Genomic DNA, 13,298 nt, shown 5'->3' with positions numbered 1-13,298 from the left:
TGTGTGTGTGTGTGTTGTGTGTAATCACCACCTGCTGGGATTCCTGTGCTGTCCTAGTCATTATGGGCCCTTTGAAGTGGGACTGCTGACACAGTGATGCCTGGCCAGTCCACAGAGTCATCTGCCCTAATACTTTACACAACATTACTTTGACCTGCACTGTCCACACACACTGTTTACAGCCTCAGTGTCTGTCAGATGCACATCTCTGTGTTCAGAAGGTCGAGAGACCCAAAAAATATCTAGAACTTAAGTGAAACTTTTCCTCCAGTGACCTTCCTTTTCCCGCAACAGATTAAATAGATTAAATATTTAATATTTTTGCAAGTTTTTATTTATTCCTTTGTTTATTTACATTAGAAAACCATTTAATTTTACTACAAAAATAAATAGCAATAATTGTTGCAATCTACTGCAGTCACACTAAACATATTAAGTGTGAAATCTACATTCTAAAAATGTGTCTTAATATTTATATCAGACCTGTAGGCATCCAATTTGCTCAAACTATAGAGAAACATATTTAACTATTTGTAACTATTTGAATTAGAGTAGACTAAGGCAAAGAAGCCTAGATGATGAGGTGTTAGCAAGGTTTAGTGTCAGTGCGTTGTTAAAACCAAGCCTTTAGGCAGACCTAGTCTATTAGAGTACAATTTAGTGAGTAAGACCTGGGATAATTACAGCTTTACTACTATACACAAAGTGACCTCTCAACAGCAATGCTTTAACCGCCTGAGCATGCAACACACAGAGGCTCTCCCGTTTACAACAGACTCTTTTTGTCTGCCAGGTCTTGTTTTGGGTCCATTTTAATCATGACAAAGTATGGTTCTGGAAATTTTGTCACTCATTCCAGTCAAGCTTTCCATTTGAAATACAGTAGACAACCTGGAAGGCTCTGTTACCATTATGTATGTTAGTCATGTTACTGATACTCAAGCACTTAAGCAGTGACTTGCTTTGTTCCAAAACTTATTGAGCTGCATACAGAGGCCTCATTTTATCTTGTAACAAAAGGTAGGCAACTATGTTATTCTGCCTACTAAGATATCTCATTTTACCTGTATAAGATACCTTTAATTCTAAGGCAGCATTGCATGTATTCTTACTGGAGAAGGCAGTCACAGAGTACACTGTGTCAAGGTCAGTTGAAAAATAAATTTAAGGTGGTGGATAGGGTGAGAGAAATGTTGATTATAAATAAACATTTTTTTAATCAATACTTTTCAGTATTGAATTAAATGTAAACTACCATTCAAAAGACCTGTTTTCTATTTTAAAGTTAAAAATGTAATTTATTCCTGTGATGTCAAAGCTGAATTTTCAGCATTGATTAATCTAGTCTTCTGTGTCACATGACTCAGAAATCATTCTAATATGCTGATTTGCTCAAATAACATTTCTTCTTATTATCAATGCTTAAAAGAATAGTGCTGCTTTTGTGGAAAATGTGATGCTTTGTTTTTTTAATGCTTGTTACCATATTGTGGCATTATCTTAGCAACATGCTCTATTGAAATCAGTTACAAGTCAAGTCTCCCCTCTGTTTGCATGCTCTCTTAGAAAGCAGCTATGTAGGCAGCTTACTAGGTTTTGGAACAGCTATCGTGTGCATTTCCTGTCTCTGGCCATGATGTCACACATCCTGCTCTGCTGGAATATGGGACAGGCAGAGACTGGAGGTCAGAGAACAGTGGAGACACACATCAGATTGGCTTCAGCAGTGAGAAAACACTCTCATTCAGCAGGGGCTGCACATCATGAATTGATCAAGAGCATGCCTCGGCTTCAGCAGCTCAGAGAATCTGGAACCAATAATCCCACTTTAGTGTTTCTGTAAAAAAGAAGGAATGATAGGAGAATTGCTGTGAAATGTGGTTGGCTTGGTCTAGAATCATATCATGGGTATAAAGCAGGACAATTTTGGAGGGGTATTGTGGAGACCACATGTGAACATTAGATGCAGTTATGTTCTTTACAAACAAATCTGTATAGTTAAGATTAATGACTATTTGTTAATGAATATAATTATATGAGCTATATATTTGTGAATATCATCCAACCATTTGATGGGTTAAATATGACTGGGCATATAAACTTCCTTTAGTACAAAAAAACTGAATAACCTGTGACTTTTCCAGTTTTTATTGATTTATTGGATAGGCATAAATCATAAAGATTTTTTACAAATATATTTTTAGTTTATATCAGATAAAATATTTTAAATGTAAAAATGTATATTCATTATAAAAATGTCTGGCATAAAATTGTATTCATTAACATGACTTTTCCTGACCTACAAATCACACTTTTAAAATGAATGTAAATACAGGTTTTCCAAGTCTGTGATAATCCTGATTCTTCAAAGATAAAAAAAAGTAATTAAAATAAGAAATATCTTGTTTTGTCCCATTTTAAATTGTCATCTTGAGGCCCCCTTTGAAGTTTGCCCCAAAGTGGACCATGGTTTCCTGGTTGAGAATCACTGCTTTAGTAAATCTGAGCTGTGTTTGTTTTGCTGCCACAATACATTTGCACAGCAGCTGCTAGGGCGTTCTGTTACCAAACATCATGATTGACTCATTTTTATGCTAGAGCCACCGGTGGTGACGGTTGACCCACGAAACCAGACTTTCCGGACAGGTCAAGAAATTTGGATCAGGTGTTCAGCCAAAGGCTACCCCTTACCCATGGTGGTGTGGACACACAATGATATGTTCATCATGGGCTCCAGCAGGTAAAAAAAAAATCCCCACAAAAATCTTACTTTTGAATATGGTCTCTATTTGTTAACCTTTACTGTAGTCTGTTGTATTCTTCTTACTAAGCACAGAATGACCCCTGATGGCACATTGGTCATCAGGAAAACAGGGCCGAAGGATGCTGGGACATACGGCTGCTTAGCGAGTAATGTTGCAGGAACAGACACTCAAACTGCCATCGTCAGCTACATCGGTCAGTACAGAGAACAATTGTGTAACACCACTAAATGAAAGCAATAAATTCCAAACCGAAGAGTAAGATGGTGTTTTTACTCAACAATACTCAGCTTCTTACATCTGTGAATAAGTGAGACATTTGACATATTCAGTCCCACCCTGTGGTTATACACTAGTCTTTAATTAAGTTTCCTGTGATCTTCGCCCCTCTGTAGAGTCTCCACAGGTGACAGTCCCTCACTCTGACCTGCTGATTGGTTTAGGACAGACAACCATTTTAGAGTGCAGGGTCACGGGAGTTCCACATCCGGACGTCCTGTGGTATAAAGGTCAGCTAGTGTACTGCTTAACTTCTGGACAACTTTCTGGCATTTATGCACTGTTTCCATTTTAATAGACACATCAGCCCTAATGTACTGTGTGTTTGATCTTAGGTGACGTGCAGTTGAAGCCGTCTGCAGTTTTAAGTATGGACCCTCAGCAAGGCACACTGAGCATTCAGCAGACTCGGGACACAGATGCAGGAGAGTATACATGTGTGGCGATAAACTCAGCCGGCTCTGCACAGGGGTACATCACTCTGGACGTGGGCTGTAAGGCTGTGTTACATATCCCTCATCTGAATTAGGGTCCCCTTTCCTCCAAAATCCTCTGACATTGCATAACCATTAATCATTATTTATGTTAAGTGTAGTTTATGTACTTTTAATGCATTACAATGTAGCAGGGACTGTGAAATATTTACATGAAGTTTAGTTTTTTTAGCTTTGGTTGAAGTTGTTTGATTGTATTTTTGTTTAAAACATAGTTGCATTTTTTCTGCTGCCTATTGAAGACCTGTACTTTATGAATAAATGAATCAAACTTCTGTTTAGTTCTTTATTCTGTATTCCACAGCTGCTCCTCAGTTCACAAGAAAGCCTTCAGATCTGTCTGCTGATATTGGCACAAACATCACCTTGCCGTGTCATGCACAAGGCCACCCAAAACCCCAGCTCTCTTGGAGGCGAGAGGACAACGTCCAACTATCCTCTCAGCATCGCGGTCCCAGTACTGTCACTCAGAAAGCCAATGGAGACCTTTTCATCACCAGTCAGTGTCTTCCTTTTACCTTCTCTGTCTCTAGGCCTGTTTGAAACACCAGATTTGAATTTCCATCACAAAAAGCTGCTATGAATGTTTTTTTGATTTTGTTTTTCAGAGTTTGGGTTATTTATTTATTTATTGAATTCAAATGCATTAAAAATGTTAAACTGTAAATATATATTTCTTTCATTGCATTTATTTATTTTTAATGCCTGAATAAAGAAAAGTTTTCAGAGAAATTCTGCATTTGTGGCATTAAAACTATAAATATTTTTCTTTTATTGCATTTAGATGCATTTCTTATTATTTGCTTTTTTATTTATAAGTAGATACAAGTTTCAATGTATTTTACATGGTTCATGTGATTTCCTGTCCTTTGCCTTTTAGACCTCTGGGTAGAGGATGAGACCACCTATGTGTGTGAAGCTCAAAACCACTTTGGTAAAATCCAGGCCAAGGCCAAAGTCACTGTTACTGGACTCGGTATGACATCTGAAAAAACTGTTCTGTCATAACTGCAGCATATGTTTCATGTTTATACTGATCCGTCTGTCAGCAGGACACTTGAAGGAAGAAGCCGATGTGGAATATTAATTGTTTTGCGCTTCCTTTATCTTACTCACATGTACATTTTCTCGGCCTGAGGCCCATACGCATGAGTTCGCAAGGTGCTCAGAAGCTCAGTTTGATGTTTGAGTCCATATGAATGGGGTACATGTGTTTCTGGTTAAAAGAGATAGAATGCTAAAATAGAAGACCAACACAAGAGTAAGCTCAAATTCATTCTCTGTGGCGAGATCTATATCGCACCAGATGTGAGGACTAAAACATGCATAATGCATTGCAGTGTGAATACTTCAGTTACTAGATTATATTTATGTATTTGAGGTTGTTTAGTTATATTGTAGATGTTAGCTGAATGTATTTGCATGTGTGCGACGGAGCTCATGTTTGCATGCGTGCCTTTAAGAATACAGTGGGCATGTGTCAGTTTAAAGAATCAAAGGAATTCAGGCATCCTTTTTATACTTTTGTTTTTGATCAAAGCGCTGGAGACTCAGAAGTGGCTAACAGTCTTTTTCTAGCAGTTCTACTCTATGTGTTCTGATACCACTGTATGACGTCAATCAGTTGAGACCTTACCGCACTGGCCTGCTTGAAACTTCAACATGTGAGCTTGGCAAAAATGACCCTCTTTACATACATCTAAGAAAATGGCTCATTCCAAGGTTTTTGCAGAAACTTTGAAATCATTTAGCCTGATATTAATCCAGATTTTAACTAAAATAAGTGAAACATATGATTTAATTTCCTCTTCTCTCTAAATTATCAGAGTACATGTTTGTGTACTTTAGTTGATTAAATAAATAACCTAATGTGTATATTTAAAGAGAAGGCAAAAAGAAATAAATTTTTGATCCATGCAGTTTACACTATGACTCATATAAACACTGAAAGCTTTAAAGTTTAAGTATAATCCCAAAATCCTCATCAAGGGTCAATTGGTTTTGCTATGTTGAAGTACACACTGTGTGTGAGATCCAGTGTAAGCGTATCTCAGTATGTGAGGGAGTGACTGTTTTTGTGGTCCTGTAAAAACAACATAACACCAAGTTGAAGCTAAAGGTCACTAATGCGGTCATGCAGTATGTCTCAGCCTTGCCATAATTCTACTCTGCTGAGCCCTTATACCCCAGTGACACTTTTTATGTGTATTCCAAGGTATCCATGGAAATTTAAAAAGCAAAACATCAGAGGTGCGGCCGGTCCACAGAGTTTTCAGTGTCAGTGTTTCCAGTGGAGACTTAACCATCCTCTGTCTGATTGAATCAGGAGAATGACATCTAAAATTATCAGGATTAGGATTTTTAAATCTCTTTTCTTGTTTTGAGGATAAAGGTTCATAGGAGGCACCTCAGGTTTTGGTGTGAATATCTTATTTTTGTCAGTGTGGTGGTACAGTATATGTAATGGGCTTTTTTAACTACCATATATCTCTCTGAGAAACTGTAGCATTCTCATGAAACTACTGTTAAAAGTTCAAAGTTTCAAGAGTTTAAAATACAATTTATTCTGCAAATCTGAATTTTCAGCAGCCAGTACCCACTTCAGTACTTCAATGATTCTCTGTAAAACATTCTAATATGGTGATTTCTTATCAATGTTAAAAACATTTGATAAGTGGACATTTCAAAAGAACAGAATTAATTTGAAATGGAAATCTTTTGTAGCTTTATAATTGTCTTACACTTTTGATTAATTAAATGCATGCTTGATGAATAAAAGTACTGTTTACTTTGAAAAACAAATCTTACTGACCCTCTTATTTCTGTGATACTTCAATGAAACTATGTATATATATATATATATCTCACCAGTCACCATCCTAATGTGTGTGTTTCGTGTGCAGTGTCTCCTTTGATAGCTCTGAGTCCAACAGTGGTCAGTGTGATTGAGGACCAGCAGGTCACCCTCCCCTGCGTGTTACTAGCTGGAAACCCCCTTCCTGAGAGACACTGGCTACATGACAATGGCTTAGTGAGTTAACACATGTGCATACATGCAAACACATAGGCCTTGAAGCCTGTGCATCATCGTTAAGTATTTTACACTGTCACAACAATAAATGTGATTTAAATGTATGCATGTGTGTGACCACTTGTCAGGTTACATCAAGTCCATATGTGACTGTGAGACGTGACGGCAGTCTACATATAGAACGGGTCGGTCAGCAGGATGGGGGGCAGTACACCTGTTTGGCCGAAAACGTGGTGGGATCCAGTAACCGCACAACCATACTAAATGTCTATGGTAAGATGTAAAACAAAACACACAAATACTCTACTATTCAAAAATTGTTTTTTGAACTTTCTATTATTTAATAAAGCATTCTGAAAAAAATGTATCAGCTTTGCCATCACAGGAATAAATAACATTTTAACATATATTAAAACAGTTATATTAAAGTGTAAAAATGTTTCTCAATATTACACTTTTTAGTGTATTTTTGATCAAATGAATGTAGCCTTGGTGAGCATAAGAGACTTCTTTCAAACCATAAAAAAAAAAAATCTTACCAACCCCAACATTTCTGTGATTCTGCAACAGTTTGGCATAGGTAGAATCAGATCTGATGTATTTGAAACAGTTTAAATTTGAATATGAAATGTTTTGCTTCACACAGGGAGTCAAACATATCTGTAACATGAACCACCCAAACAAACTGAATCACCAGAATTAATCAACCTTTTAAACAGAAGATAATCATACCTATCCGTAACATGCAGGATTATACCTACCAAAATGGTTATCCTTTTTTTTCTTTAAAAGACATTTCAGAATCAGGCCAGTTTTAAAGGATTTATTTTCTGTGGACCAATATGACATAGTCCAGTCCTCTGCTTCCTCCCTTCCATGACTGTATACAATAAGCCTTTATTTCCCTCTGCCCCACAACAGATGCCTTCATCATTCATGTATTCATTTGAGAATTAAAAACAGAACCAGCAGTATGAGCAAAGCACTTCTGCAGAGAAATAACAGAGAGACAAAAACTCTCATTTTTCAAAAGTGATCAGTCTTAAAGAAGCAGTCTACTTTTACTAATGGAAATCACCCCAAATGAAAGTCTGAGACAAGATTATTATATGATACAACATTGTATGTTGTCTTTACAGTATCCTATAAAAATGTTTAAATACTCTGCAGTATTTCTAAATCCTGGCTTATATTCAGGGTTTATATAAGTGTTTCAACATGTTTTTTCTTTGTAGTGATGCCCACTATTCAACATGGCCCTCAAGTATTCAGTACCATTGAGGGGACACCCATTTCTCTGCCGTGTCATGCACATGGAGTCCCCAAACCAGATGTCACTTGGTCTAAGGTAAATGTGTCTCCTTTCTGTCTTTGACACACATGCTCACACAATGGGATTCGGAAGGAAAATGCTGACTTCTGACAACTCTTGAACTCTCTTGCACAAAACCCATTACGCTTGGTTTTTGGTTATTGCTTAGTGTTTTCTTTTTAAATGTAATTTTAAAGTAATGTTAGTAATTTTTTTTCTGATTACAATATTTAGTTAGGAGCTAATTTGATCTTTTGACCACTATTTTTTTTACATTTACATGGAATTTTACATATACATACAATAATTTACAATAAATGAATATAAGTACTTTATCAGTCTCACCATTTCAGCCTTACACTCATGTTGCTATATATATGTGTGATAATGTTTCCTCAGCGAGGAGAGTTGCTGGATCTGAGTGGCAGTGTCTTTTCTCTGGGTGAGGATGGTAGTCTTTACATTGTCTCCCCCAGCGGTGAAGAGTCTGGCGAGTTCGTGTGCACAGCCACTAATGCTGCTGGATACAGCTCCAGGAAGGTTCAGCTCACTGTCTATGGTAAGAGCCCATTTGCTCTGCTCTGTTTTACTAATCTTCTGTGGTTTTGATTCTTGTGTTTTCATTATTTCTGTGTGTGCTTTATTTGTTAGTTTCCTGTTTATTAGTTTGGTGCTTCCTCCAATCTCACCCTGCTGTACTTGCATACTGTATGTCTTGGTAAACATGTAGTGAAGCCCAGGCTGAGCAGCGTTGGTGGAACAGAGATGCAAAATAACTCCGGCAAGCTGTTGGAGATGTCGGTAAAAGTGGGTGATGATGTCACACTACCATGCGAGGTGGAGAGCGTACCTCCTCCCATCATCACCTGGGCCAAAGACAAGCAGCTCATCTCCCCCTTCTCTAATAGGTATCAGTTTTACTTGTGTGAAAATCTAATTTATAATGAATGCATATAAGAATAATAAATATGAACATGCAATGATTTCTTAATTGTTACAATGGATTGATCTATGAGATGTCCTTATACATAAAAAAAGTTCCTAAACATTTAATAAAATAATTTTCAATCTGTAATCAAGACTGAAAAGGTATATTTGCCTTCACAGGAATAAATTACAATACAGTATAAAAAATATTTAAATACAAACAGTTATTTTAAATTGTAATAATATTTCACAGTCTTGCCATTTTTACTGTATTTTTGATCATAAATGCAGCCTTGGTGAGCAATAAGAGGCCTCTTTTAAAAAAATGAAAAATTCATATCTACCCCAAACACACTTGTGTCACAAGAAAATGGACCACATCAAAAAATTAAGTCAACATGCACAATATGTGCACAAAAAAGCTTACACGCATGCTTTTTCAACAGGTGTATGGAATCCAATTTAATTTTACATGCATTTTATAAATAAGGCCCTTGTATCCAACTTTTAAACACCATTGAGCTTGAATGCGAGTAGCTTGCTCTTCTCTGCATTGTTTTTTAAGGGCTGATGTTTACTGTACAGCCTAAAGGCAGAAAGACTGCGGTCAGATTAAAATTACACAGTAATTAAACTCTCCTTTCTCTGCTCACCATGAAAGTAAACGGAGGTATAATTTCGGAAGCTTCTCTGTAAACCAGGAGCACCTGTGTGGTTTTACATCTGCAAAAGAACAGCTCTTCTTAATGTATTTAACCTGTTCTCTCTCAGACACATTCAGCTGTCGTCAGGCTCCATGAGAATCACAGAAACACGAGTGACGGACATTGGCATATACGTCTGTGTGGCTACCAACATAGCTGGAAACTTCACTCAGATGATCAAACTCAGTGTGCTGGGTAAGAGAAACAGATCACATTTATTTACTTGGATGCTGGTGCAATTTATACTTGCATGTGGAATTTATCGAAGCAACAACAGTTTATCTCATTCGACTGAAGTTCATATGAGCACACATCAGCCCCGGGGTTTTAAAAACAGATCCCATCTGTATAAATGCATCACTTTGCCTCAGTCTTGTGGTGACATCAGGCTTCATTCAGTTGTATGTACTGCAGTTGTATTTCGACTGAAAACCACATGTTAAACAATGATGTGTGAGCATCATTAAATGACTGATTATTACATATTTGATAGTCAATTTCACATCACACACCCCAATCAACTCAGTAAGTGCCTCCACATGTTTACATTTCACACATGCTGATGTGCTGTTTACCAGGACAGACACATATCCAAACACTGTTGTCATTTGTTTTTTTGGGTAGTACATCCGATGATCAATGCGTCTCTGAGGCTTTGTTCAGACAGGTACCATTTTTTATCATATCTGACTCAAATTAGTGTTCAAACATCCATATGCTATTTTTGGATTTCAAGTATTTGTTTTTTAACATTTAGAATATGTCATTTACAATGCACAATAGTGCTTGGACATGCTTTGTAAATGAGCGAGTTGAGACACATGTGGCATTCACTATGTAGTGAAGGATCAAGTAGTGATTGAGTGAGTGGTTTCGGACACAGCATGACTGTGTAAATAATAGATGATTGTAAAAGCAGCAAGTTCAGGAAACTCTGTTTAAACAGATGATGTAACTGCTCTGAAAGGGGTAATTGATAATGGTTGAAACATCCGCTTTGTTTTTCTTGCGCATCTGTTAAAGAGACAGGTAACACAAAAATAAGCACAAGGGTCTTTATATATGATGTATAAACCACTCCGCAATCCTAAACCAATGCATTTGCAAAAAAAAAAAAAAAAAAATGCTTCTCTGCATTTCTCCTCTGCTCTAGCTTGTCTCCTGATCTAGGTTTTTAGTAAACACAGCATTGTATACTGTGAAAACTGTTGGCTCTGTGAAAATTACTTATGCTCCTCTATTGTAAATAGTTTTGCAAAAAAGCATCTGCTAAATTAATAAATGTACATTTTTGAAACTACAAAAGAAGAAATAAAATGTTTTTGAGATGAACTGCAATTGACATAAATTGTATTGTGATGCGTAAACACAGATAGAGCTGTTAATATTTATTTTGCTTAGATATCTATTAATTTGTTGCGCAGTGACTGTGCACGTGAGTGTGTTTATATGGGCCAGTGATGTTCATTGACCTCCTAACACCCACTTTTGAGCTTAAGCAGGCTTGGCACGATGTATGAGAAAGTACTGAAGGAGAGATCAGCTAGTCGCTTGGAGCATAGCGTGATAATAATTATAGAGTCTCATAAACACAAGTTGATCTCAGAGCACACTCAGACACATCTGCAAGTGAAAATTGGAATGGAGGTATTTATAATGACTACAATTAAACTCTTAGTCATTTTAATCTTGGATTATAGTTTTCCGTAAGACTGTAAGCAGACACTTTAGCAGAAATGTCTCTGAGAAATGAGAGCTACAGCAAAAGGGAATGTGCTTTTTGATTTATCACAGCTACCAAGTGTTTCATCTGGAAGATTAACAGCAAAAAAAAAAAAAGATGTGAGAAAATTTTCAGTAACTTCCAAGGGCAAATAAGGACAGGTTGATGGTTTTGTGCATGGCCAATGCTTTATGAGCAACTAATCACTCCAAATGACATGTTATGAAAGAATGCATTATTCCAGCATACAGTAGGTTTGACACTTACTTCTTCACTCTCCTCCCAATACTCTTTTCTCTTTTTTGCCTTCTCAGTTCCTCCCAGCATTCGTGCAGGTCCTCGAGGCATGAAAGTGCAGGTGGGACATGCCATAGACCTGCCCTGTGTCGCACAGGGAGTCCCAGAACCCTCTGTGTCCTGGCTGAAGGATGGCTCTGTTCTGCTGGATGGGTCTCAGTACAAGATCTCGGATGAAGTTCTGACTTTAAACCAGGTGGGACTTATGGATGAGGGTGTCTATACCTGCATGGCCTCCAACATTGCTGGACAAGATGAAGCCACTATTCAGCTCCATGTGCAAGGTCAGATGGATGCTGGCATTTACAATTGTGATTACAGCTATTCCGGCTTTAAATGAACTATAAATCCCATATATTGTCTCCATCTTTCCACAGTCCCTCCCGTGGTGGAGGTTTCTGAGCCCCCTTTCAACAGTCCCTTACAGGAGAGAGTGGCAAACCAGCAGATTGCCTTCCCCTGTCCTGCCAAAGGTGAACCTGCACCTGAATCATGAGAAATCACCATTTATTCAACTGGTCACCAGTAACAGTGTAACTGTGTTCCTAGAACTGGCCATTATAACTACAAGTGACACCAAATCAATATGAAATGACTCTGAAAGTGTGTTTAATATAAAAATATTTTCCAAAAAACACTGGTTAAATATATAAAGAATTATATGTAATAATTTTCATTTATATGCACCAATATATCATCTTAGGTATTTATCTACATAGACTTTAATTCAAAAATATTTTTTAAAGAAATAAATATTTTTATTCAACATGGGGGCAGTAAGTTTGGCTAAAGTGACAGTCAAGATATTTACAAAATATTTCTATTCCAAATAAATACTGTTTTTATAACCTTATTGTATTTCTATTCATTTTTATGGATCAGAATTTTGAATCAGTTCATTGAAATAATTTAATGTGATTCATGGATATTAATTAAATAGAAATAAAACAACACAGTCATATTTGTATGTTGCAAAAAAGAAAAGAGATTAGAAAATGTAATGTTTAAAATTGCATTTAAGTTATTGTGATATTCACAATGTTGCTTCAATATCAAATTAAAAAATTATTGTGAATTTTTTATATATTTTTTAATCGTTACTGTTGCAGGCACTCCTGAGCCAGTAATAAAGTGGTTTAGGAATGGTCAGGAGTTGACAGGGAATGAGCCAGGTGTGTCCATTTTGGAGGATGGCACTCTTCTCATCCTGGCCTCGGTGTCTCCTCTGGATAATGGGGAGTACACTTGCATAGCTGTCAATGATGCTGGTACAACAGAGAAGAAATACCAACTTAAGGTCAATGGTTAGTGCAGCATTTAAAAACGTTTATTAAGATTGTTTCTCTTTCTGCACCTTGCACAACCTTTCTCTTCTCTGTCTCCTCCTTCCCCTTTATCCAGTCCCACCTGATATTCGAGACAATGGCCTGCTGTCCAATGTCTCTGTAGTGATGAATCAACCAACCAACCTGGTGTGTGATGTCACGGGCACACCTGTACCTGTCATAACCTGGTACAAAGACGGAGCTGAGGTCAGTACAGTGACATTCACCGAAAATCACATGGTCTTTGTCTGTGTAATCAATGCATGTAATTTAGAGAGAAAAAAAGACAAAAAATAATCTTTGCCTCTAAAGCTACTTTTCTCCTTACATATCCAAAAACTGTAGTTCCTACTAAAGACCTATAATTTTAAAATTAAAATAATAAAATAAATAAGTAATAATTAAAAATATATTAGTGCCTTATATGTTCCAATGCAATCACCC

At 36.9% G+C, this 13,298-nt stretch overlaps 1 protein-coding gene across 2 annotated transcripts in view; it reads left to right on the top strand.

Moving 5' to 3' along the window:
* LOC109055059 (hemicentin-1-like) overlaps positions 1-13,298 on the top strand; it is a 75,021-nt gene that overhangs the window by 26,635 nt on the left and 35,088 nt on the right. For both annotated transcript variants that reach the window (XM_042747265.1, XM_042747267.1), the window contains exons 12-27: positions 2,599-2,740; positions 2,831-2,958; positions 3,158-3,271; positions 3,377-3,535; positions 3,840-4,034; positions 4,416-4,511; positions 6,439-6,566; positions 6,695-6,839; positions 7,802-7,914; positions 8,278-8,437; positions 8,609-8,786; positions 9,577-9,704; positions 11,547-11,813; positions 11,907-12,002; positions 12,639-12,833; positions 12,931-13,061. In XM_042747265.1, the coding sequence (XP_042603199.1) occupies positions 2,599-2,740; positions 2,831-2,958; positions 3,158-3,271; positions 3,377-3,535; positions 3,840-4,034; positions 4,416-4,511; positions 6,439-6,566; positions 6,695-6,839; positions 7,802-7,914; positions 8,278-8,437; positions 8,609-8,786; positions 9,577-9,704; positions 11,547-11,813; positions 11,907-12,002; positions 12,639-12,833; positions 12,931-13,061 (2,375 nt within the window). The remainder of the gene's footprint in view (positions 1-2,598; positions 2,741-2,830; positions 2,959-3,157; positions 3,272-3,376; positions 3,536-3,839; positions 4,035-4,415; positions 4,512-6,438; positions 6,567-6,694; positions 6,840-7,801; positions 7,915-8,277; positions 8,438-8,608; positions 8,787-9,576; positions 9,705-11,546; positions 11,814-11,906; positions 12,003-12,638; positions 12,834-12,930; positions 13,062-13,298) is intronic.

The sequence above is a fragment of the Cyprinus carpio genome, chromosome B20 (assembly GCF_018340385.1).
Source record: "Cyprinus carpio isolate SPL01 chromosome B20, ASM1834038v1, whole genome shotgun sequence".
Lineage (NCBI taxonomy): Eukaryota > Metazoa > Chordata > Actinopteri > Cypriniformes > Cyprinidae > Cyprinus > Cyprinus carpio.
Note: the sequence above shows the minus strand (reverse complement) of the source record. Positions and strands in the feature narration are given on the sequence as shown.